Raw genomic sequence first — 26,907 nt, 5'->3', positions numbered from 1 at the left:
TTAAGGAAAGAACAGTACTTACTTATAATTGTCATCTTCTACAAATTTCTGCAGTTCTTCAATGTAACGTACAGACTTCAAATACTTCTGCACATGGGGCAGTGTTGTAAGATGATCTGTAGAGTGTTCAAAGAAAAAAAAAAGATGAAACATCCATGTAATTAATAATTAATTATTATTTCAGGTTTTTTTTCCTTTTTTCAGTTCTCAGTTATCTTAATGGAAACAGAAAAACTGAACCTTCCTAAATAATAAATCAGACAAACTCTAAGATGGTAAAGATAAAATTGAGAGAAAGTGATACTCAGCTGTTAAAGAAAACACATCTGCCTTTCACCATCATGAAATCATATTCTGTCTTTCAAGTAGAAGAGTTACTTTCTGCAGACTCTGCTTCAATTTTGTGCTCACTGTTCTGGGGCACATTAAAGCCTGCAGCCAGTGTGTCAGTGGTTGTCATAATAAAGTGAAGAGACTCAAAAATTACAATGCTGAATATCACTGAGAAAGACACTAAGTTCAGAATGAAAGAAAAATCCTTTAATACATGGTGCATGGACAGGAACAGCCTTGAAGTACCTAACTTAACTGTTACACAGTCACAACTGTTTCAGAGGCACCCCTTATTCCAGCATTATGTTCACTCAAGACCATATTTTAATTTACATTCTGATTTTAACAAATGCACTCAAAAATAATGCATAGCAATACAGGAAGCCACTAAAACTGCAAGAAGGAAAGAGACAGTGAAATAAGGAGGTTTCTTTTGTCATTCAAAGTATTCCAGGACACAGTGAAAGTCACAATAGGAACATGACAGCTGAATAATCTAGTTATTCAAAATCATACATTATTATGCCTAATCCCTACCTTTGAATACTTTATAACACCCAGGTTGAATACAGAGGGCATGGGCTGGATAGTTGAAGATACTTAAGTAATTTTTCACCTCATTTTCTCACAATCTAACTTTTTTTCTTCTATTCATAACTCTCTAAAACTGTAAAATTTATGTGTTCTGAATTTATTTCATTGTACAGCTGCTCTCAAGGTTTTCCAGCTTGCTTCATGTTTATGCTGTGCCAAATCATGCTAGGTCACCAGCAGCATGCTGAGTATTTGTCAAGATCCCCAAACCAGAACATTTGTTGACATAAACCTTCACTAGGCTAGAGCTGCAGAAAGTCATTTCAGAGTAAAATTGTCACAGTTAAAAAAAAACACCAAAAACCCATCAACATCAAGAAGCAGCCCCTTCATCTTCCTCACTTGCTCAACCAGTGAGGCATGTGGAATAGCTTCACACACAGTTTAACAGCTGTTGTACAGACTGAAATATTTGTATTTTTTTTATAAGCATATAAAACAATAAACTTATAACGAAAACTTAAACTTATAACGATAAACTTATAACGAAAGCAATGCATTCTACACTCCAAAGACATCCTATGCACTACAAAGGAAAGGGATTAAGATAATTCCCTCTGACTGCCTCTTGTGGATACAATATAACGTAAATACAATAGCTGTACTTGAAAACATGTAGTTTGTAGCCCACCTGTAGCCTTACTCTCTGCACAACTTGCTATAGCATTTACAATTTAAAATAAATGCTAATTTGCCTAATTCACTGGTAACATAGAAACTGCACAGAAGTGGAAGCTGTATCATTTACCAGTGTTCAACTGGAGTAAAGTTAGCCCCATGTTACCTTTATACAGGGCAAAAACCGGGTTACACAGTGTTGTATTAAAGAAATTGTAGTTAAGGCTTAAGAGGTGTAACAAGTTTTACCAACCATAGTTACAGGAGACTTGCAGATCAGCTATGATTCGGAGGATATTGTTCATTTGATTGGATCTCTGTTCATTCCCCATAATGCTGCCTGAAGCAGGATATGCAGAATCAATGTAGATTAAATCCAAGAGATAAATTCCTGAAACAAACAAGTCAACCAACCAATTGATCTAAGGTTTCAAACAGAGTTCTATGACATGAGCATTTATATTGGCTGTCAACTTGGAGCACTTTGCAGGATCATAACAAGGACACTGAAAAACCAGAAAGCAAAAGCTGCTCAGAATTTTGTCACACCACATACATGTATCCATTATTTGAGTAAATACAAACGTGATCAAACACATTGTAGCTACATCTTCTCTACCTGCTTAATTAGATCTATTAAAATCCATTCCTATCAGCCCTTTTCTCTGTGTATCTTGAAATCTCAATGTCATCAGTTAGCAACAGATCATGTTCCATGAGCACTCGTTCCATCAAGAACACTTTTATTTAAAAACAAGCTAACTGGAAATATTTTAACACTCTGCTAGATCTGAAATAGAATAAATCCGAGACTGCTCATAAAAAGTTTATATTGAAGCAGAATCTACTGAAAACAACAGCATGTGGCAATTGTAATGCATGAACCCTTGAGACAGCTCTGTAAACTGCAGCTTTTTCAGCATTTCAGCTCACCACTGAACTCACATATTCTTCTAATGGTTTAGTAACAGTACTCAGAATGTACTTTCCAACACTTGCCCTAATAAACTAATATTTATAGTTTTCGATTCCTTTGAGCTAGGGAAAAACATATTAAAACATCAGAGAACACCAACATCAACTACAATATTAGAACAGCTAACCATAACGTCCCTGAAGGCTGATTTAACAACATCTACATCCTACCAAAACACCTTTCTCTGAAACACCTTTCTCCAAACCACAGATGATCTCAAATACAAGCTAAAAGCTCCAAAAGCTCACACACTGTACTGTGGTCCTAGAAAGCTAAACTAATGGAATCTTCCTGATTGCTGACTGCTGTTTTCCACTCCACCCATCAACCTTGGCAGCAAACTTCCTCAGGAAGGGCATGATCAAATCCTCATCCTGAAGCAGACCTGTGCTGTTATCAGTAAGGACAGTGCAGCATTTCACTGCACCTCAGACACCTACAAGATGGTCTCAGGCACAGAATCTGCCTGTGGAGCTCTGGAGGGAGGATGGAGCCTGGCACATTTAATCCTTTCCAAGAACAACCATAGCTTTTCAGGAACATCTTTTCACCATTTACGTAAGTGCTGAGTACAAAGGCATTGCAAATTTATAGTTGTTATTCCACTTCAGAAAACACATTCAAAAGATATTTTCAAAAAGATGTTTATAGGTCCTCTTAAGTTTGCAAGCAGGCTTTAATTTAATATATTCCTAAACTATTCTATCAGCTGTGCAAAGAACGGAACATTCTTCTGAGTGGGGAAATAACATACACAGCATAAAAATGTACCCTATTTCCACATTAGATTTTCCATACCCTTTTTTGAGCATATTTATCATTAATGACTCCTCCTCTACCCCATGTTTTCTTACCCTGCCTTAAAAAGAACACTCTGCTTCAGGAAAAAAGCTAGCTGTCTCACTTGTGCTCTTCTACATTTACAACATTACGTTTTTTCAGTAAATTACAGCTATTAAAAAAGGAAATGCAGCCATGCTGGTCATGTACAATTGTTTTAAATGGAAGGGGCACATCTAAGCAACACACTCCTGAGAGAATTTCAGTATGCTTGGATAGTTACTGATAATAACCAGATCTCTGTGCAGTGAAAACGAATTACTTTAATGCAATCACCTGGTACTATGTATACCTCAAGCTTACTCGGATAAAAACAAAACAAAACAAAATAAGAAACTCCAACCATACCCTGAAAGTAAGATTTCCATCTGGGAAAATAATTTTTTTTCCTGAAAGTACATGTTCTCTGGTAGTGTCTCATGACAATAATGCAGTGATAGAGCTGCTATAAGCTACAGACCACCAGCAATAGTCTAGCAAATTTAAGAAAAGCCATGTGGCTCCCTAGGGTTTTCTTCTTTACAGCTTATTGAAAACAAACCCAAAACAACAAAACAAACAAACAAAAACAGACCAGGCAATTTTGTTTCATTTTAATAAGTAAGGAGTATAGGCATGAGCAAAATCTCATTCACATGTTGTGTACACCTCATACTTCACTGTGACATCATTTTTGTGGGGTGCAAGAAGAAGGAAATCAAACTGATGATGCCAGTAAAAACTCAAACTGAATGTAACATGCTGGAATGTAACACAACATATTCTTTCTAAATGCACAACAAGCTACACCTCTTCAAGGGTGTTGCTTTCCCCCCTCCTTTCAGTGCAGGATGGCTGATTAGTTTTTTGTGATTCTTTTTTTACCAGACTTCATCTGGGCAGTGGCATTTTCAACTCTTCTACACATGATGTGATAATAGGAATAATTAGAATCAGTTTACTTTGCTCAGAGAAATCACAAATTTGTTCCCTTCAGCAGAAGATTTTAAGACCTGCTTCTCAAAGGAAAGGCTCAGGGTTGCCATATGCCAAAGAAAACATGCAGCACTAGCTTTTCAAACCTTGGCTTAAGTGTGTGCTACTGTGCACTGAAAACAGCTCTCTAAGATGTGAAGCCATCAGGATATTTTCCAGAGGCTGAGCTCATGGGCAGCTGCTTCCACAAGCAAACCATTTTCCAGTGATACTAATTTTTCTCCATTTTTACTAGAACTAATTTTTGCAGCTGCATATTGTGTGCAGACAATGCTTTATTCGTTAGTTCATGGTATCATGGAAATAATAACACAGTCTGAGGAAAAGCATAGCCAAAGAAACCAGAACTAGAATTATCAATAGCAATCACACTGTATAAAGGGGCATGATTACTTCTAAATTGGTAAAAAGTACTACAATGCTTGGCTCTTATGGTTTTTTTTATTGTAGCACTCAGACAAAGCAGGAATATTACTGACAGTTTAAAGACATGGAAACTGAAGTACAACAAAAAAGTGACCTTGAAATACAGTGGTCAGTGGCACCCAGATGATGCATTTTGAGTGCTTCACCCAACGGACAACAACTTCCAAGTCTAAATTTCATTGAAAACTTATTTATGGAATACTGCAGTATTCAGCAGGATACAAACTTAAGTCTGAGTACTTGTGTCTTGATTAATAGCTAAGCTTCTATTACCTCTTTAAACTGCAGCAGCAGAAACAAAAGGAAATCTGTTTTTTTTTAAAGTACCTGGCTTGTAGTCAGAAAATCTGAGTTCAAGTTTTCTGTTCTGCCACATATTTCTTTGACCTGGGCAAGCTATTGTAATCCCCTACTTTCTAGGAGTTCAGTGAAGGAGAAAGCATTTTCACATCAGAAAGACCTCATGAAAATAAATATTATGAACAGGAAAACTTTTTAAAAGTGCAATTCAAATTCCTTATACAAAATATGTAATGAAGTGCAGCCCGCAGAAGTCGCAGCATGATTTATTCAAGTATCTTCTGTGCACTTATGACAACTTGCAGGCACAAGGTGTACCAATCAAATACCTCCAGTCACTAAAATCATCCCACAAATACACACTGCAAAAAATATGTGCAGATTAAGGTTTAAAATTTGCATCATTCTCAACTGTGCCCTTTCTTTGTTTTTAAGTGACTGTAAGACTGTGAAACAGTAGATCTAACAACTCAGTGGTTAGAGCACTCCACTACTGTATACTTTATATATGCTTCAGTGCATAATGCTCTGCTAAGGGTCTTTGCAATGCTGCAAAGGCAGCTAAGTTAGGAAACAGCTAGTTTGGTAAATTGTACTGTTACTGTGGCAACCATAAACATACAAGATGGGGGGGAGGAAGCTAAATGCTTTAATAAACAAATTTAGTTCTTATTTATCATCATGTACACTTTCTAAAGATATTCATGACCTCGAAGCCCCTGAGTGCACATGTGCTGCAGTGTAACATGGGTGCATTTTGTTAGCACAGGAAGCAGTACACAGAGCATTTGATTAGGTCACGCAGTAGCTGGCAGGCATTACACAAATGAACCTATGGAAAACAATTATTTTCCTTTTTTTCTGCCCCAAAGTTGACTAATTACACTGGTTTGATAGGCAAACCAAGAGAGGCAAAACATCAGCAGTACTTATGAAAGCTTTTGCCACATCCAGTAGTGTGGCTATCCTAAATAAAGCACAGGAGAGAGAGAAAGCAACTTATCAATTAACTAAGTGGTAGCGAGTCCAAATCACTACAGTCAGCAGTCTGTAAAACCAACTACACCATTCTTAGGCAATGAGCTCATAGTCAGAGCAGCCAACAGTTTTGTGGTATCATTGGTTTCAAGAAGAACGGGTATTTTCCATGGACTAAGGGCTGGAAAAATTTTCTACAAAACCAAATGTATATACTGGTTAACCCTGGTAGGACTTGGAGTACTCTAAAAACAACTGAAGGCAAATCTTTGCCAAAGCAATAACATGTGATTTGTGATACATATGTCCAGCACAGTAGCCAAGTGAATGGAGTCACTCACAGGAAAGTAAAGGTGGGATTATGAGCAGGTTTATCACCTCCATCTGATGCAAGCCAGCCAGAACACAGCATCAGCACACCACACACGTGCAAACACAGAACTGCAATGAGGCTGAGTCAAAAAGATCACTCCAAGTGCGTGACAGCAGCTTGTTTCTTGGCTCTATGCACAGATGCTTGCATTTTATCAGACTGCTTTCTCAGTCATACTTACTTCATGTCCCAAGTCATCAGAATAAAGACTAAGAACGTGTGTAGTAGAGTACATGTGTTTCAAATTGTTCAAACTAACGTTTTGATTCTTTCAAATATTTAATAAGAAAAAGTGAGCTTGAAGATAATTATTTTTCACCAAATAATAAATCAGTAAAAAATGTGGTTTTCATCTTCCTGAGACTATTTGTGAATTGAGTTTAATCCATTGAGAAGTTTTTGGATGGAAGTTTTTTCTCTCTTGAGCTTCATTTGCTATTCAGATTAATTGTAATTTGCTTCTTTAATCATTTCATTTACCTCAGGCAGAGCACTCTGCTAATTTAAACCATTAGATTGCACTTCATTTTTCTATACAGTTTTCACTATCTTTTAATAAAGAACAATAAAATCTTTCTGTGGAAGAGGATCCATCATAAGCCTAAGTGGCAATGTTTTTAATTGCAGTGGTATTATTTCTAAGTGTAACAGATATAGAATAGCCTTTTCAAACTTCATCAACCTTTAGTGGTTTCTCAGGTCTACCACAGCAGAGTTTGTTTATGTAGAGTCCTGATCTCCAAAGAGACTTTAAACTAAACTAATGGGTAACATCAGTCCTGGTAGGAATACAAAGAATATAACAGTGACTCAATATAACAAGCATTTTCTACTAATGTCTGTCATAGACAGCTGGAAATACTAGTGCTTTTACAGTGACATTTCAGCACAGTTAAATATTAAAAAGTTTTAAAGGACATAAAAGTAATACAATTTCAGTAAACTGACTTCTCAGATTGACATTTGATGCAAAGCACTTCAGCAAAAACATTATTCCTTACCTTCTGGTATACTGAATAATCAACTGAGGATCCTACCATCATGTTGCATTTCATGCCAAGACTGTTGATGTTCTATATGAAGCTTTCATAGAATCACAGAATGTAAGGCTGGAAATGACCTCAGGGTTCATCTGGTCCAACCTTTCCTGGCAAAAGCACAGTCTAGACAAGATGGCCCAGCACCCTGTCCAGCTGAAACTTTAAAATGTCCAACGTTGTGGAATCCACTACTTCCTTGGGAAGATTTTGCCAATAGCTGATTTTATTCATTATGAAAAATTTTCATCTTGTGTCCAGTCAGAATGTCCCCAGGTGTCCCTTGTACTCATTACCCCTCGTCTTTTCCAGGTGATTTCCTTGCAAGAAGACAGTCTCCATCTTCTTTGTTGCCACCTTTTAAACATTAGAACACAGGTCTCCTCTAAGCCTTACTTTCTCAAGGCCGGACAAACTCAACCTTTCCTCATATGGCAGGCAAGTTTTGCCCTTCACTCAAGCACAATGGTGACCTCAAAAGAAAAACTTTTATAAGCAGGGCTGCTAATCCAAAAGGCCATTAAAGAGTGTCTGCAAACATCTGAGACTTCTCAGAAAGTCATGCTCACCTGGAACACCAAAGAACCTCTTTAAATCAAGTAACTCACTTTCAGCCATTCCTCTTATCTATGTTTAATGTACAAAGTAAAATACTGTCATGCTTTGTACTCAGCCATCCCAAAACTGAAAGAAGAAAACAATCCCACATTGTTTCCTGACCAGCCTTACCCTCATGGATTACCGGAACCTATGATTTCACTTTTATCACTGTAGCAATTAAGCCTAATATAGAAAAATAGATGATCAAGTGCAGCACAAACCAAGTAACTCTCAAAATAAGATTCCAGTGTGTGAAAGAAAAAAGTTACCAGTGATTCAGCTGGAATTATAATCAGGAATTTATGCCCCAGATCACCTCTGACTGGTACAAATCATGCTCTTATGCACTGTCTAGTAGAAAGCATCCCTGCCATGGTAAAAGGCAAAGGTACAATAGTTGTTTTCCTCAAGTAGCTTCCTGTCAGCAGTAAGCTGGGGTTCAGGGACTTCCTGAGATAGATCTTTGTATAAACATATTTGTGCTTAAGTCTGGGTGTTATTTTTTCTTTACAACATTTCTTCTCGGATTCTGTCTGTTCAGTTTTTCTTTTTCCTGCTCTCCCTCCATAAACTTCCTCAAAATTTTCTCTTTCAAAAGATCTCATGGCAAATTAATTCAGCACCTGAACTGCACTGTCTGAAAAACTACCCAGTTTGATTTCTCCAATTTTGCCTTATTTAAGATTGGAACATTCTTATCCATTTCGGTTACATTGAGCTTCTGATCACTAATTGAAAGTTGACTTCCATGACCAGCTGTTCTATGGTATTTTCACCAGTTCTCAAAGCCAACTCTACCATTAGCCCACTCCTTCCTGACTGAATTACTCTGAAGAAGACAAATGTCTGCTTTCACAGCCAGAAATAAGTGGCTATTAATACCCTAGTACTAGTAGCATCTATTAATCTCCAATCATAGATTCAAACATAAGTTGATCTCTGAGATTCTCAGTATGAAAGCAAATGGAACAACTATAAAACAGTTTGAAAATGTAATTCAGCCCAAAGCCTTTAACAAGAGCAACTAACTCCACAGTGTTACAGATCCAAGTAAAATGCATTCCCATTTAGTTCAAGCACACTAAATAATGTCATTTTTCCCGCCAATCCTTTCCCAAAGGACAAACACCTGGTGTTATCCAAACAATTCACATATTCTACAAACATTCGGCACATCCAAATAAAAGCTTCCTGTCACCTATTAAGTTGGCACAACTTTGTTTTTCCAAATCGAAGAATCAAAGAATGAAGAAAGTTTTGTCATACATGACTTGGAATGACCCTTACACAAAAATTTCCAGAAGCAGGCTACTTAGACAGCTTTAAAAAGACAAAAAAATACTTTGAAGGTTGATCTGTGTACCAGTATATTGTTTCTTATTCAGAAATGGGGATGATCACAGAAATAAAGGGCTTGGCTATTTTTACTTTTTTATATATGTATATAGATTTATTATCTGGAAGAGAACATTAATGATTAACAAACATGAATTCAGTTTTAAAACTGATATCGAAATACCCAACTCAAGAAGCAATCTAAGTTCTCAATTTACATTAGATGATGTTAAGAACTTGCTTGCATTTGGACAGTTTTTATTTCCATTATGTTTGCACACATGCAGTTTCCTGAAAAATGGAGACTTTCAGCTTTACTCGAAATCAAGCGGTCTTTATTTCTCTCATTCCTTAGAAAGAGGACTGGTCAGTAAAAACAAGCAGAGATTACTGCGACGAAAAATACCCCTCGTTTCTCCATCGGCAAGGACGTCGTGGAAAGATCATTCAGCAGGAAGTAGCCCTGGTCCCCGACCCGACATTTTGGGGATGATGAATACTATGCAGTTACACATGCTAACATCCGATTTGATCTACAAAACCCCAGCAAAGCCATATTCCTGAGTCTCCAGAAATCACCGCTAGCCTTACCGATTATAGTTTTCGCACACAACAGAAAAAATAGCTTTAAACCGCGGATCCCCCTCCGTGGCGGGGCCGCAGAGCTAAGGCCGCGGCCGTTCCTCGGGCCCCGCCGTACCGGGAGCAGAGCCCGTAAGTTGCGGGGAGGCTACCGGGCCGGGCGGGCCGGGCCACCCAAAGAGACACCCGACTCCCCCCCGGGTCCGCTCACCCCCTGCCCGCCCCCGGCACAGCGCTGCCCCCGCTCCGCCCCCCGCCCCGGGCTGGGTCGGCCCCGCTGCTGCCGGGGGCACCCGCGGGCGCCTGTCGCGGGTGGAGCCCCGGTGCTGGTGGGAGGAGGAAGCGGCTTATCCAACCAGAACTTGTCAGCTCGGTGCAGGCTTGTCTTTTTTTTTTTTTTTTTTTTTTTCTCCTTTCTTTTTTTTTTCCTTTTTTTTTTTCTTCTTTTTTTCCCCCTACCAGGACGAGAGCCTGCCACAAAGAGGCTGAAGTTCAAGCGAGGCTGCGGCAGCCCCGGGCAGGAGGGGCTCCGGGGGCGGAACACCGAGCCCTGCCCTGGCATCGGGAACGCCGGACCGGGCCTGGGAGGCAGCACGGCACGGGGCCAGGCTGTGATAAATCTCCGAGAGACCGAAGGGAGGACTCCGCAGATCCCCCCCGCTATCTCCGTGACCAGCCGGGCACACAAAGCGGGTCCGCTGCGGGCTGCGGTCACTGATACAGCCCGGACACCCCCAGCTCAGCGGGATGTCACAGCTCCTAGGGACGGGCTGCCCTGAGAACCTGTGGTGAAAGCAGGCTGAGGACGGAAGAAAGAAGCCGAGGAGACAGGGTAAGAACGGATAGCACAGAAGGGACTGCGGTAGGAGCCCTCCCGTGTTCCCGGGGTGCGGGACTGACCCAGGCAGCCGGGCCTGTCAAAAGTGTGACTTGTGCTCAGCAGGGCAGAGCCTGGTTCTGCCTCTGAAAAAACAATAAATGAAATTTAAATATATTTGTCAAGGTAGTTGAGATATTTAATGATGCCAGACGGTAAAAAGCCTTCCTGCCATTATTTTCAAATGTTTTTTTCATCTTAATTCTGCATGTAACTTTGGCCTTCAGACTTCAAACTCACTGAAATGCCATGGCTCTTTCAACCAACTCTCTAGGTCATAGCAACTTCTATGGTAACTTTTCTAAAGGACTAACTGTACTAAAAGCTATGAAATCTCTGTTCAGCCTCTCACACTCACATCTGTTCAAGGAGATATAAAAGCTGCTGAAACTTTATTATAGTAGGCTCTATAAAATATTTGAAAGATCTCACAAAAAAAAAATTTAATTCAGAAACAAACCTAGCATTTATAAGTATCTTTGCATAAGCATTTGCTATTCGACCTAAATGGTATTTTCCATGGGCAAAATTAATAGTGTTTATTAAAATCAGAGTCTGTTGAAGGGCTGTTACACACAATGTGCACGTACACACTTGCACACACTCAGTGTGAACACTTTTTGGTAGTGACTGGATTAGGTGAAAATAAGGTGAGGCCGCTCCTAAGGGAAGTAACAACAAAAGCAGTGCTCTCTCTTAATAATTACATTCCACATCTATGACAGAATTTTGGTAAAGCACAAAGAACAATCCACAAACAACAGGACAAAAATTCTTGGTAATCCAGAAAGAAAATTTGTACTTCTTGTAACTAAAAAAGCTATCTTTTGCCAAAAATGGAAAATAGTTACATGGCAACAAAAGATAAAGAATCTTTTGAAGTTCCTTGCAGCACTTGATATTATTTCAAAACAAAAGTTCTCCAAGAGTTAATTAAGATAGCAATGCTTCAGAATGAGTTTTTCATCCATTTCCCTTGTAGAAGTATTTCCTTTCACCAAAACTCACCAGAAATTTAAGTGCACAGGAAAGTATAGAATACATTATAATAAAAGTATCTACAACAATGAATTAATTTCTGTCTTATAATGGAATTAAGTAACTAGTGGAAAAAAACAAAAAATCATTCCCCCTGTAAGTATGGAGTTAAAATTTTCAACTTAGTTTTACATCACATTTTCATAACTGAAACTGGATGCTTTAATGTGTCAGCTTTCCCCTATCCCCTATTATATTTACTTTAAAACTTCAAACAAAACTTTAAAGCTTTTCCTAATACATGTGACACACATACTATTGTGCTGTATTTTCACTGTGAATTGCTCTCTCCTTTTACAAAAAACAAAGCAAAAAAAAGTATTAATTTTTTCACAGGTGCTCTTCATCTAAAAATCAAACTATGGGATTTAATTCTAGAAGAAAACCTCTAAGTCCCTCTTAAGAGCAAACATTAATAAATCACACAAAAGATTATGGCTGCCTGGAAAACTGCAAGAATGGATTAATATAATTCCATGCAAGACAAGGAGTAAGAACAGTACATGAACTCTGAGAAAAAGAGGCAGGGAGTGAGAAAGCAGCTTCAGAAAATTCATTCTTATCTATGTTATCACAATGGTGTTATGAAATACAGATCATATTACTGGCCTGGTGCCTGGAACATGCCAGCTAACTGTAAGATGACAAACACTGACCATCAAAGGACTCTGCAGAAGCAAAAACTAATGTTTGTTAACATTAACAAAGAAAAACCAAAACAAAACCCTCTGATCCTTTTATAGTAGAATGTTACATTTTCAATACTCTTGCTCTGTTTGATTTTACAAGCCAATTAAAAATTCTAACTGCAGTCATTTAAAAGCCTCCCTTAATATCAAAGACCACAGCATGAAAGAAACAGGGAAGCTTGTTAGTTTTTCATGTTTTGTCTTTAGAATGAACAATTACCAAACTATGTGTGAATTCACAATCAAATAAAATAGTTCTCTTTTCAAGAAATGCTGGAATAGATAACACTTTGCCTTTTGTGTACATGCCCTCATCTGTACATCTAAGTGCTTAAGGAATCTGCACAAAAGGTTCCATAGCATGTAGGAAAAGCCAGACCAGCACACAGCAACTGATTAACCAGAACTGAATTTTATAACCCCAGTTTAGCCTAGCAAACCAACTCATCTGCATGTGGTGTATCACTGCTGCTTTGTTCTTCTCCATCAGAAGACTGAGAAATGTCAGAAAGTATCAGTGCTGTGCAAACAGTGTGTATCTCATCCTTCTTATATATGTTATTTCATCTATCTGGGTATTTCTGGAAGGTTCTGAAGTATCAGTTTAATTATGGTGTATTCAGTTCTGGCATGCTAAACCTGTATATGTGCTTAAGGATTAAGCCTCTAGACTATTATCCTTTGAGTAAGGACAATTTACAAGGATGGGAATGAATTGGGAGTGTTGGACCTTGCCTATCCACTCTTTAATGAAATGAATTAGCAAAAAAAAAATTACAAGATGACACAAAAATATATCCAGAAAATGCAGTGAAGTAATAAAAAGTAACCATCCAAATTGTGGAATTAACTCTCTAAGGAAGGTAATGGTCTGGAAGCCTTGTTAGGGTGCCAAGTGAAAATGACAGAAAACGGTAAATCTGTTGTATAAACAGCAGTTATCTGAAAGATATGATGATTTAAGTGGCAAATCCGATTTTGAAAGGTTACTGAGCACTTCTGCTTAAAAAGGCATAAAGGAAACCTCTCCATTACTTTTTAAACAATATTTATCTTAACTTAGCCCTGAAACTAAAAACAATACCTTAGCTGCACACAAAAGCCCCTGAAACTCTTTTCTAACTTTTTGAAGTGAGAATTGCTGCTATCTTCATCATGTATCAGATTCTGATAGCTCCTCACACCAAACTGGTAGTGGTTTTAATTACATTCTCTGCAGCAAATTCAATTATGCTGCAATTCAAATAGTTCCTGAAGTCAAATCTTGTTGAAATATTACACATAAATTTGAAGATATTCATAAGAATCAGAAAGCAATATATTTGACTAGCCAAAAGTTCCATATAAGCATGACAGAGTACAGCACAGAAAAGTATTTCGAAGCAATGCTTAAGAAAAATTCTATTTACTTTTTCCCTTTAAAGGGCAGGAGAAAATAATAAAGTGCTGAAACATCTGATATCCTCCTTTTTTTACCAGATCATGGGAACATCCTCATCTGGGCAAACAATGTATGAGCAAAGAAACCAACTTATTATTACATACTTCCAGTTATATACACAGATTGGCCAATATTTGGTATACAAACTGAAATCTTAACCAAAGCACATACCCTGGTGAGGGGCATGAAAAGGACTATGATTATAACCCACACAGTGATGCTGCTGCAAGTTTTCAGACAGATGGATGCCATTTATACTGGCAAAAGACAAATAGAAAAGAAATATTATTTTGTTTGAATAAAGTAATATATACTGCCAAGTGGGGTAAATTGGTTCAAGGTACATCTGCACTAGGGCAAGCTTGTCCTGACTCTACTCCCATGAAAAGTGTTTTTATCAGTACACAAGACCTCAACAGCCAGAATCTAGAAATGAAATTACTTCAAACTTCCATACTTCTAATGAGAAGTTCTATTTCACTTTTCATTAAAACGACACATCTTTCTTCTTAAGTTTCCTTCTTTTACTTTTCCCATTTTTGTTTGTATACTTGCTTGTTGTAGTAGTTTTGTCACTGTGCATGAGGATAAAAGACTTGCTGTTCTTCAGCAATGAAGAAATTTTTCACCAAACCTGTAAGCATGTTTTTATATAATTCTGTGTTGTGGTACAATTGGGAAGTCTATAGCCAAGTGGAATTTTGCAGTGGTGCCAAATATGGCCCAAGTAATATAGTTCTCTCCTGGTCCACTGCAGCAGACTTTCTGGGAGAGTGAGAGAGGAAGAGGGGGCAGAACCAAAGAGACAGGAAGAGCAGTGACCAGCAAGCAGCGGTGCTGGTTAAGTACAAAGAGCAACTACTTGGCAAATGTGCATCAGAAGAAAACTGTAATCTAGTGTGCTAGACATCATGTTCCTCTCCCATGGGAAGGCATTCTGATGCCCAGAAATCTTATGCTCCCCCACTCAAAAAGAAAAACAGACATTAAAAATCATTCAAGTACTCCTTAGAATTGTTTCTCTGCCGTCCTTCCAGTAAGGTTTGGTTATGAGCTTCACTTGAATCCAACTGGAAATAAGAAATGCCATTTATATTTGCTAGCTCACCATATAGGCCTCATTCTCAACACTTTTTTTTTTTTAATTTACTTTAAATCTGAACAATTACAGACAAATGAGACTTAAGAGATCACTTTGTAATAGGATCTGCAGAAAGAAGCACATCTAAAGATAGTACAGTTACAGCTTCTATTTGTACAGGAGCCTTCTCTTACCACTGTGTTTTCCCTTTTAATCTTTTTTTCTTCTGAGAAGAAAACCTTAGGAAAGGTAACATACAGCCAAGGTGAAGAGAGAAAAGCATTTCAGCACAATCTAATCATGCTGTAGTCATTCACTGGTGGCTTACCTTCTATGAACATTGGTCAAACTCAGGAGCACTGGAACAGGCTTTCCTAGAGGTGGTCTATGCCCCAATCCTAAAGAGACAACACCCTTAATTCCATGCTCTGACTTGACCAGCCCTGAACTGTTGACAGGCACTAGAACTAGATGATTAGATGACTGTTGTAGGTCCCTTCCAACTGAAGGTTTCTATTCTGAAAGATGTTTGACCTGATATGCTAAGATGAGGCTGATGAACTACATTACATTGTTTCCTTCCTTAAAAAATAGAGAAAAAACACACAATTTCTTCAGCTTAGGTAAGAATGTACAGCCCAGCTCCTGTGCTCAGGTAAAGATGAGATACTGTCACAAAGACACAAGTGAACTCTGAGGAAAAAGTTTCTTCTTAGTGGTCATAATAACTAGCAATTTTTGAGGAGGAAAAATAGATGTTCCAATTCAAATAGTGAAATAAAGCCCATTTTACACCTATATGCAAAAGAAATTTGCAAAAACAGTCCATTTGTGCAGAAATAAGAGGTCTGGAAATCTGCCAGGGTTTCCAAGTGTGACCTGCTGTGCAAATGCTGATTATTCAAGTTGAAGCTGTCTGGGGTGAGTTTATGTTCCCTGTTTTCAGGAGCTCTAAACAACATTCCTTTACTTACAGAAACCATGTCAAAATCCAAACTCTTATCTGACAAGTTTTCAGCATAAGTTCCATAAAGCACAATTCCTTTCCATTTGCAAAATGAAAATGAGCTTTATTCTCAAGAAGTAATTGAGGGCAAAAATGTACATATAAAAACTTTTATAATGATCAAGTCCTGGTTGCTTCTGTTTGAATCACTTACAGAAGCATTTAGAGAAACTCCTGTGGTTAATTTCAGAACAACAGACAAATGTATATGAATGACAACTAAATCTCTTCTTAGTATGAATAATTATTATGCATACATACTCATAAAAATGCTTAAAAGTCACCAGCTGTGTAGAATTGTAAAATGATTCTGATGGGATGGGATGTCACCTTGGTTTTACAGAGCAAGGCTAATTTCATTAGATCAGGCTGCTCAGAGCCTTGCCTGAATCAAAAGTTTACCTATTTCCAGCCATGGAGGTTCCACTATCCCTTTGGGTGACTGCTTCAGTCCTTACTCACTCTCACTATGAAATTCTTTTTTTCTAGAACCCAGAATGAATTCTTCCTGTGGCAATTTGTATCCACTGACCATTATACTTTCACTGTTCACTTCTCTACAAACACTCTTTTAAGCAGCTGAAGATAGGAGTAAGATGTCTCCTCCTTCCCCTTCTCTTCTGGATGCTAAACAAACGTAGCTGCTCCTCATACATCATGTCTGCCAGCCTCCAGCTATCCATGTTGGCTGCACTCAGCTGGACTCATTCCAGTTTCCCACAGTTGTTACTATCATCATTTAATGTAATTTAAAAATTTTATTGTGCTAGAGATGACGAAGCACAGTGACAGTTATTTAAATACTGAAAGGTCATTCCATGTGAAATGATGTATTTCATCTCAGCAAGCTGTATCTCCTGCAGTATACATGCAGCTATAAAATACTGCAGTTGAGCTATTTGATATTTTTAGGATGTTTGACAGCACATATTAGCTTACATTCTGTTTAGAGGTTGTATTTGTAACTGTAAGAAATGAAAATGTAGTTCACACTTAAATTAAAACTCTTGTGTTACTTATGTGGAAGAAAGGACTCTTCCAGGTATTAAGTTTCTCGTGGTTCTCGACAGGGTTCAGATAAACCAGGAACTATAGTTCTGGTGAGAGAATGATACAGCTATTCCCAGTGATGTCCCCTTTAGGCAACATAAAAGTTGATGCTGGACAAAAAAATACCCCCTTTGTTAATTAATATTAAATACTTCATAAAGTTTTAGAATAGATTACTCTTTGTAAGCTTGCACTGATTTCCTATTTGCTATTTATTGTTAAAATTTATTTTAAAACAGATATTAAAAAGTTCTTTGCAGAAGAATACTTGACCAGAACTAGAGGATCATGATGACGAGATTCATCTGTTTACTGCTAATAGCTGCTATGGGAGCTACTGCAAGCAAAACAGAAGAATTTGGAGCCAATGATGAGGAAGCAGAACAAGAATTCATTTATACGAACAGATACAAACGTTCCAGTGACACCCAGGATAAATGCACTTACACCTTTATTGTACCTCAGCAGAGAGTAACAGGTGCTATTTGTGTTAATTCTAAGGAGCCTGAAGTTCTACTCGAAAACAGGGTAAATAAACAAGAATTACAGTTACTTAACAATGAACTTATTAAACAAAAGAGACAAATAGAAACTCTCCAGCAACTGGTAGAGGTGGATGGTGGGATTGTAAATGAGGTTAAACTCTTAAGAAAAGAGAGCAGAAACATGAATTCTCGTGTCACACAACTCTATATGCAGTTACTACATGAAATTATCCGGAAACGTGATAATGCCTTAGAACTTTCTCAACTTGAGAATAAGATTTTGAACCAAACTGCAGATATGTTGCAGCTTGCAAACAAATACAAGGACTTAGAGCACAAGTACCAACATTTGATGTCAATTGCCAATAATCAGTCAATAATAATTGCCCAACTGGAAGAACATTGTCAAAGAATGCCATCCATAAAGCCACTGCCACAAACTCCACAGCCACCAAATAAAGCATACCAGCCTCCTACTTACAATCGTATTATTAACCAGATATCTACTAATGAGATTCAGAGTGATCAGAACTTAAAGGCTTTGCCACCTACCCTACCAACCATGCCTGCAGGTACTAGTATTCCAACTTCAACTGATAAACCATCTGGTAAGTAATATTATTGATACGTATACATTATTTTTTACTAATTTGCAGAGGACAACATTTTAATTCATAAAAAATACAATTTATTTCTTTAGCTAAATAAATGCAGATTATTATTTTGAACTGAGATTCCTTAGATCTGACATCTGTGTATTTCTCGTGTATTTTCTATATACATGTAGTAGTTCAAGCACAGAAAGAAAGCAAAATTCAGAGCCACTAGCCTTACAGATATTCTCATGTTACTTTGCCAAGACAAACCCACCAGCTATATGAGATGAGCAAGATAAAGGAACTGCAGAAAAATCTTATTAATCAACAATCAGTCATCTAAATTTTACTCACTCATGCCCAAGACCAAACTGCTATGATTCCTTACATCTGAAGGGGTTTGATGCTGTTTGTGTAAGCATTTATGAAGGTTTACAGGTTCCTTGATCTATCATGTGATAATTTTTGTACTTGTGTAACTCAAAAAGGAGTGTGTATCTGGGCTGCACCTCACACAGGGCACATGTTCTCTAAGACAGGAAGAAAGGGAAGCAAGTGTTGGAATAGCAAGAGATATTACACATCCTTCATTAAGAGTCTTACAATTTCTGCCACAAGCAAGATTAGAGGCATCTGAAATCACACTAGAGATCAACTGATCTACATGATAAAGAGGATAGGGGAGCCAGAGAGATCTGAAACTTAGACCTGAGTGACAGTAAGGCACATGAACTGCACTCTATTTTTCAAGGCCATTTGCAACATATTCCAAATGACATCATCAAACTCTTCAGAATTAGCAAACAATGCAACTGCCACATCAAAACCAACCAACCCAACCCAACCCAACCCAAACCCACTTATTTGTTGTGGAAATATTCACAATGAAAGCAGCTGTTTCAGCCTAAAACACGTTCTCTAACATCCTTTGCTACAAAAAGCAGTTATTTCACAATATTGCTGAACAGGAGCTGAAGCTTCACCATCACACAGCAGAACAGAACTGTACATGTGCACTGTACTTTTGTTGATCTATTCAGTTAGAGCATTTTTCTTTTTTGCAACGTAAAGCATTGACTCATGACCAACTTGCATCCCTGTGTAACTCCTAGATTCTCACCCAAGGAAATGCTACTTAAGCAGCTTTTTTTCATGTTCACCTCCAGAGGTCCTTTCCAAAGTCCATGATTCCAGGATAAGATTTGATAACTACTAGTTCTCCCTTCTTATCAGAAAAAGAAATGTCACATTTCTTCTGCAGAAATCCATTCTAATATTAACTTCTCTCATTTGAATTAGTTTTATTTGTTCAAGCAACTTTCCAACAACTGAAGTTAAGCTATTTAACCTTTCATTTCCAAGGTACCCTCCTCCCCTCTCCCCACGTTTCTTTCTGTGCAAGGAATGAAAGGAAATGGCATTTAATACCTCTTCCCCATCCTTCAGAATGTTCTTCACTCAGCAAGCAGATCGCAACAAAATCTCTCCCCACAATTAAGGACATAAATGACACTTCAGCCAGGTGTCTGGAATGAATTAGGAAAAACCCACAAAAACACCCATCTCCCATCCAGCCATGCTCACAACCAACAACCCAAAGCCCAAATAAAGCCCACCACAGCTGCCCAGCAGCTGGAAAAAATCCACCTATATTTTAACCCAATTCTTACAGTACTCAGTCTTGAGTTCTCAACCTTTGTCAAAGCTGCTGGATCATTTGATCATAGTCAACCTGTGCAATGCTAACTGAAGCAAAATGGAACAAAAATACTAAATGCCTTCTCAATTTAATCTGTTAATAGCCCTCCTTCCTCACAAAGGCAAGTAGTTTTGCTTGATTAAAGATTTACTGCAGTTTTACTATTACAGCTTTACTTCATTTTCTATATTACGTCCATGCTACTGTTATTTTGTTGAACACAAACAAACAAACCCCATGGACAACCAGCCATACCTGATACTTTGAGCTAGCCTTCTCATTCATCTACTTTTACCTTTCTTCACGTTTTGAAAGCCACTGGAAGGGTCATGATTTAGCTAGGTCACTTTCTTAAAACCTTCCTTACCCAATATCTGCAATCATTGCAGTGTCCTTAGAGCCTCTTTAACAATCTTTTAAACTGCTTGGACAAACTGCCTAAAGCATTTTCTGGGCATGCTCTCTGAATTTGCTCAAGTCTGTTACATTCAAGTTTATTTGTTTTGCTTTTCACTTTCCTTTCTTAATCACTGTGGCATCCATTACTGCATGATTAAGACCACCTATGCTGCTTTCTATTTCACATATTCAGTTAGTTCCTCCCTACTTACTGGGTACAAATGCAATACAGAGAATTATAATAAAGTGATTTATAGATATCCATGAAAAACATATCCGTAGCAAATTCCAAAGATTTGCTATTTATTTATCTGTTACCAACAGATAGTTGGAAGTTGGTTAACTTCCAATATCTGAAGGGGGGCCTACAAGAAAACTGGGGTAGAGCTTTTTACATGGTTGTGTAGAGGAAGTACAAGGGGAAATGGTTTAAAAATTGAAGAGGGGAGATTGAGGTTAAACATTAGGAAGGAATTCTTTAATTTGAGGGTGGTGAGACACTGGAACAGCTTGCCTAAGGAAGTTGTGGCTGCCTCTGGTTGGATGGGACCTTGTGTAACCTGGTCTAGTGGAAGGTGTCCCTGCCCATGCAGGGGGGCTTTGAAGTAGCTGATCTTTAAGGTCCTTTCCAACACTAGCCATTCTATAGCAAGAATATAGCAAAAAATAACTCACTGAAATAGGTAGGCAACAAGTGTCAAAAAAAGTTCTCTTCAAGGATTACTGTCATGCTTTGATCCATGCATTTCCCTAGAAAGTCTTATTTTATGAGGCATAAAAAACCACCTCGGTGTTCCTGTTGCTGGTTCATCACTAAAAGAAAGGAAAATGTTAAAAAAACCCAAAACAACAACTTGATATTGATTCTGCATAGAATTGCTTGATATGTTATCCACAAATCATTTACTTCAAATTCCTATTTGTGCATTCCTGTTTCCCATTCATGCCCATAAGAACAAGTTGAGTAAATTTAATTGTCTGCAAAATACTAAACATGTACACAATACTGAAATTCTACATAATAATTAAAAAATATCAATAAATAAGTCACCTAGTGTCACAACCAGATATTGTTCAAAATAACTATAGCTGTGGTTTAGTCCTTTCTACTAGGCAAAATATGAATTTCAAGTCATATTTCTTTAGTCCTATTTAGGAATATTGCTCCTTAGACTTACTTGAAAGAGCTAAATGCCTAACTGAAGATTTCAGGATGAAATGGTTTTCTGTGAAAACAACAACTCCTTTCTTGGAGTTCACACACAGAGATTTGGGGTGGGGTGTAGAGCTACTACACACCAAAGCCCAACAGTTTTGCATTAATTAATGATTAACAACCACAAGCTTTAATATGGTAATGAAAAAAGCAGATGTGGTTTATCTACAATGACAGGGTTTTAGTTTATAACATCAAAAAGTTTAGCCCATGGAGTCTAGAAATTCAAACAGATCTGAAACAATTCTCTACAGTGTAGAATTCTACATACAATAGGACAAAACAGTATGTGAAGCACTGCTACATTGTAGGTAAGAAACAGACTCACATGAATAGCTTATCTCAAACTGAAATATTGGTAGAAAAGATTATAAGTTAGTATCTAAAAAAAAAAATAAAAATCACCTGTCCTGGAAAAGTAGTATAAAACTCTGCTATGAAGTATTTACAACAGCTTATCTTCACCTTCAAGCACTTTCAGAGAAAAGAATCATAAGCAATAGAGCACTGCAGAGAAAGAAACTGCAAATCTTACATCATATACTACTATATATTTATTTCTATGAAGACAAGATCAAAGATCTGTAGTTGATTATTTTAGGACTGTTTTCCTTTAATGTGTCACAGAATACTGCATCTACATCAAAACTGCCAGAAATCTAAAAAAACCAAAGAAACAAAAAAACTCAGCCCTGCAAAATGCTGAGGTTGCTTCTGTAAAATATGTATTACTAGTTTACTGAGTACAAAGGTAGAAATACCATTACCAGTGTTGGACAGTGAATGACAACTTGTTGACCTTACTCTCCCAGTTACACAACATGAGGACAGCAGCACAGCAGCTGAGGGAGTCAATCTGCAGGTACCAACACAGGCTCCTGGTTCATTTAAATCTGTTTCTCAGAACTATTAAAATGAAATCTAACTATCTTCCCACTGGAGAAAATGTCTTTAGAAGTTATGAATGGAAGACACTTTCAAAAAGAGTAAGCTTTTTATGGAATGAACTAAATTCAAGGAAAAAAATGCATTCTCCTTCTGAAAACAGGAGAACCTTATTTGTAATTTCTGTGAACACAAAGTATTTTAAAAGCCTTCTCATTCATCTACAGTTTTGCTCCCTATGTAACTGGGCACTCAGAGCTACAAATCTGAATTTCTGTTTTGTGTTATCATTTCTTAATGTGACAACAGTAACACCTGTATTCTTAATTTATGTTGCCAATGCCATAATTCATGTCTGTGCCAACAATGTTTTTAGGGATCTATCTATAATACTGAATTTCTCAAAGACAGAAATGAAGCTGAACTTAACATTGTTTTTCTAGTATTATTAACACTAATCTATGGAGTCATTCATATTATGTTTCTTTAAAGGTATATATAATATGTATTAAGTGCAGTTGCCTTAAGTATTTTTTTTTAAATCTACCTTTAGTAATTTATTGTGAAATGTTCCAGAAATAAAGTTACAAGAGATTAATTTGGCTGACAACACTTAGGAAACACCATATCTTCAATACACAGGAAAAAAACCCAAACCCAACACTACTCAGCAGAAGCAAATCTACTGCAAAAACTTACCAATTCATTAAAGAGGTACTGAACTGCATCTTTGTTTTGACCCTGACAGGTCCCTGGAGAGACTGTCTACAAGCATTAGAAGATGGCCATGATACAAGCTCCATCTACCTTGTAAAACCAGAAAACACAAACAGGCTCATGCAGGTCTGGTGTGACCAACGTCACGACCCTGGTGGCTGGACAGTTATCCAGAGACGGCTGGATGGGTCTGTCAACTTTTTCAGGAACTGGGAGACATACAAGGTTAGGACAAGTGAGCAGTTTGATGTTTTCTACCCTCAAAAAAATTATTGGTAATGTTAATTTAGGGTGTGATTTGGCCAAAAGCTTACTTTAAAAGGAACTTGTGTGTTTACCCTTCCAGAAGAGAAAGTCTCTATGAATAAGTTACTATGGTTTTCTACTTAAGAATACACTCAGATTTACCACTAAAACTAAGATGCATAAATATTAACATGCTTCTCCTGCTTAATTTACAGCAAGGATTTGGTAATATAGATGGAGAATATTGGCTCGGATTAGAAAATATTTATTGGTTAACAAATCAAGGCAACTACAAACTGCTCATAACAATGGAAGACTGGTCAGGGCGAAAAGTATTTGCTGAGTATGCTAGCTTCAGAGTGGAGCCAGAAAGTGAGTATTACAAGTTGAGACTGGGACGCTACAATGGCAATGCAGGAGATTCCTTCACTTGGCACAATGGTAAACAATTCACCACACTGGACCGGGACCACGATGTATACACAGGTACAAGGTCCTTTTCAGTTGCTTTGCTTTTTATTCCCTCCTCCCTAACCCCCAAATAATAATTCTGTGTGTTATCTTGCTTGCTGTTAAGATTTGTTACACTTTTTTTGGCAGGTAACTGTGCTCATTACCAGAAGGGAGGATGGTGGTACAATGCATGTGCTCATTCAAACCTTAATGGGGTTTGGTACCGTGGAGGACACTACCGCAGCCGCTACCAAGATGGGGTTTACTGGGCTGAATTCCGTGGGGGTTCATATTCACTAAAGAAAGTTGTTATGATGATAAGACCTAACCCAAACACATTCCATTGAAATAATTCTTCCTTAGTTTAGTTTCTTGTTCTAAAAATCATGTAAAGCTATGATATTGGTACCGGGAATCATCTTCTCAGAAATGAGGAATGTAAGATATTGTATATTTACTGCTAAGATGTGAGGGCCTGCATATTGTGTTTTCAAAAAATCATTCCAGGTGGAAAAAAAAAAAAAAAAGAAAAAGAAAAAAAAAGGAACTGAAATGACATAATACTCAGAACACCTCAGTACTAGAAGTAGTTGTATGAAGCCTTTATAACTGGCAGTTTAGATGGACTGTAGATAAACTTTCTGGTTTTTATTCCCTGTAAATTAAGTTTGAAAGGTAAAAATACTGCCACTACATTTAAATATTTTTGTATGCTACTTTATGTATAAATATTCTCAAATATAGGAAATATTACAAACTGTACAGCAAAAGTTTTATTATTATTATTATTATGAGCAATAATTTGACACAGGAAAACATATCCTTTGAACTGTGTAGCTGGTATATGTACATTAGTGTGATTATTCTAATTTAATCTTTGTTAACTGCCATGAATTAAGTTAATACAATATCATTTGATTTGAGAGCAGATAGTGAAACCATTACTGTCATGATAAATCTAATCTCTCCCCTTTACTTTGAGCATTTTAATAATCTGCTCCTATAAATCAGAATTCACATTTGATTCAAATATTTTAAATTAAAAACACTAATGATTTTTCTTAAAAAATTAACTATGTACCTGCATATGGAAATTTATCCAGATTTACAGCAGATGTGCTGTATAGCCCACAAGGTTATCCTTCACATTTCTCTCAGTATTTTGTACCTGATTTCAGTCATAACCTGCTGTGTAGCCTCTAATCAGAACTGGCTGGATATAAATTAAAGGGACTATCCAAATTTGCAGGCAAATGATGGATACAGATACATAAGCTATTTACTGTCCTTAGCCAGTAGATGAAAATTATGTAAAGATGTTACTTGTAGCCAGGAGAAGTTATATTTACCATATTTCACAATTATAACATAGTACTGTCAAATTATTAAATAGATTTACTTGTCTGTATTTAGAGGTCAGTCACAACTATGAAACACTGACTAGGAGAATTCCAATATTATTCTGAAGTAAGTTTCTAGAGCAGATTTTTTGATACCCACTTCAAAACAGCAACTTCCATGAAAAATAAAGTTAAAGGCTGCATAAAAGAGGCAGAACAAAAGCCTCTAGAAGTTAGTTTTATTTTTCAGTAAGCCCTTAACATCCTTGGTGTGCGTCTGTGTGCGTGTACCTGCATATTTTTCCCTTATTACCTCACCACTTCTTTACAACAGTATGATGTGCATTAAACTGATTTGTCATGTAGCATGTGTTGTATATAACTGAAAGTAGGGGTTTTAATATATTAGATTAGTCCTGTAATATTGTAATCTTTTAATAAAGCAATAAATGTTATTTTGGTATGTTCAGATTTGACCCTGTTTTAGTTCAGATTACTCATAGAAATGAACTGATAATTGCTTAATTTCACACCACTCATGACTCAGATCAACTCTGATACACAACTACTGTTAACATGTGTGAAGTGTCTAAATGTTGGAACACCCAAACCAAAGCAATTTTCAGCTGAGAAAAATGCCAAGTTTCCACACATCCCAAGGAGCAGGAACTTTTTTAAAGTTACATTTCCACTATTCACATTTTATCTTCCACTGGTTTATCTATTGGACTCTGGTAAGTTTTAGGTAAGAAATACTAAATGCATCCACTGGCTCTACAGCCTGTCCCTAGTACTCTAACAATTAGAACTAGCATGAAGGCAGTAAAATTCCTGCTGAAATCTACAACTAACCACTAGTTTTGTCAGAAAAAAAGCACTTAGAAGAGTCACTTAGGAGTTCTTCATCGTGTGTGTTGTGTATGCACATCCAACTTTATGTCTATAAACACTTCCTGAGAGCAAAATCCTTAAGTCATGTACATACTTCACCTTCTTCTTGTGCTCCTTTGGTAACATGCTACCACAGCACATCCAGGGTGTGCACAACACATAACACACATTAAGATAAAGGTGCAGAAAACCAAGCAATACACTGGTCATATATGCACTAGTTTGGAAGATCTTCATGCTACTGGTAACAAACTATTCTGTCACATTTCTGCACTTCATGCTTGTCTGGCTGAAGGAATGGAGAACTTAAGGTATACCTTGTGCAGATCTCAACAATGGGGAATTCACTGTTTTTCTGTATCACATGTGGGTACAGATACATCTCCATAGCATACACTCATGACTGGGTTTAAACCTATGTCCAGGCTGACAGTCTTTTGTTAAAATAAACCTATTTAACTTTTCTACCTAAAAGGCTTTTAACCTTGTTTAACTCTGTCAGACTGCACCATGTGAAATGAAAAATGGTATCCCATAGCTGTCCTGCAGAGAGAGACAAGAGCTGCTACAGCACAAAACAGGAGCCCTATGAAGTCAGCAAATCTGCAGAGACTTTGGCACTCTCTTTCAGAGACTTTCAGAGACTCTTTCACTCTCTTTCAGTGTTCAAGTTCACTATTTACTCCAAACAGAGATGTATTATTCTACTTGTTCATTTACACAAACAGATTAAAGGTTTTCCATACCTCATACTTTCTCCTCTAAGTTAAAGATATTTATTCACTGAAACAAGTTCCCCTGGAATATTCTCTTTTGATAAGCTAAACATGA

At 37.4% G+C, this 26,907-nt stretch overlaps 2 protein-coding genes across 3 annotated transcripts in view; one reads left to right on the top strand and one right to left on the bottom strand.

The window, feature by feature from the left end:
* The window catches only part of RALGPS1 (Ral GEF with PH domain and SH3 binding motif 1), a 67,062-nt gene that overhangs the window by 21,939 nt on the left and 18,216 nt on the right, over positions 1 to 26,907 (bottom strand). For both annotated transcript variants that reach the window (XM_030461227.1, XM_030461229.1), the window contains 2 exons: positions 1,799 to 1,936; positions 23 to 116 (listed from right to left, as the gene is read on the bottom strand). In XM_030461227.1, coding sequence (XP_030317087.1) covers positions 23 to 116; positions 1,799 to 1,936 — 232 coding nt within the window. The remainder of the gene's footprint in view (positions 1 to 22; positions 117 to 1,798; positions 1,937 to 26,907) is intronic.
* On the top strand, positions 10,438 to 25,645 carry ANGPTL2 (angiopoietin like 2). The gene is made up of 5 exons (XM_008499324.2): positions 10,438 to 10,799; positions 17,389 to 18,242; positions 23,178 to 23,371; positions 23,608 to 23,878; positions 23,993 to 25,645. Exons 2-5 carry the CDS (start codon positions 17,438 to 17,440, stop codon positions 24,190 to 24,192), a joined length of 1,470 nt encoding a protein of 489 aa, XP_008497546.1. The 5' UTR covers positions 10,438 to 10,799; positions 17,389 to 17,437; the 3' UTR covers positions 24,193 to 25,645.

The sequence above is a fragment of the Calypte anna genome, chromosome 17 (genome assembly GCF_003957555.1).
Source record: "Calypte anna isolate BGI_N300 chromosome 17, bCalAnn1_v1.p, whole genome shotgun sequence".
NCBI lineage: Eukaryota > Metazoa > Chordata > Aves > Apodiformes > Trochilidae > Calypte > Calypte anna.
This window is presented reverse-complemented; position numbering and strand designations above follow the sequence as displayed.

Bases quoted from the DNA above. Each gene is read 5' to 3' on its own strand.
- ANGPTL2 (XM_008499324.2), top strand. From the start codon at position 17,438: ATGATGACGAGATTCATCTGTTTACTGCTAATAGCTGCTATGGGAGCT. The intron at 23,372-23,607 runs GTTAGGACAAGT...CTTAATTTACAG, and splicing joins GGAACTGGGAGACATACAAG to CAAGGATTTGGTAATATAGA. The intron at 23,879-23,992 runs GTACAAGGTCCT...TTTTTTTGGCAG, and splicing joins GGACCACGATGTATACACAG to GTAACTGTGCTCATTACCAG.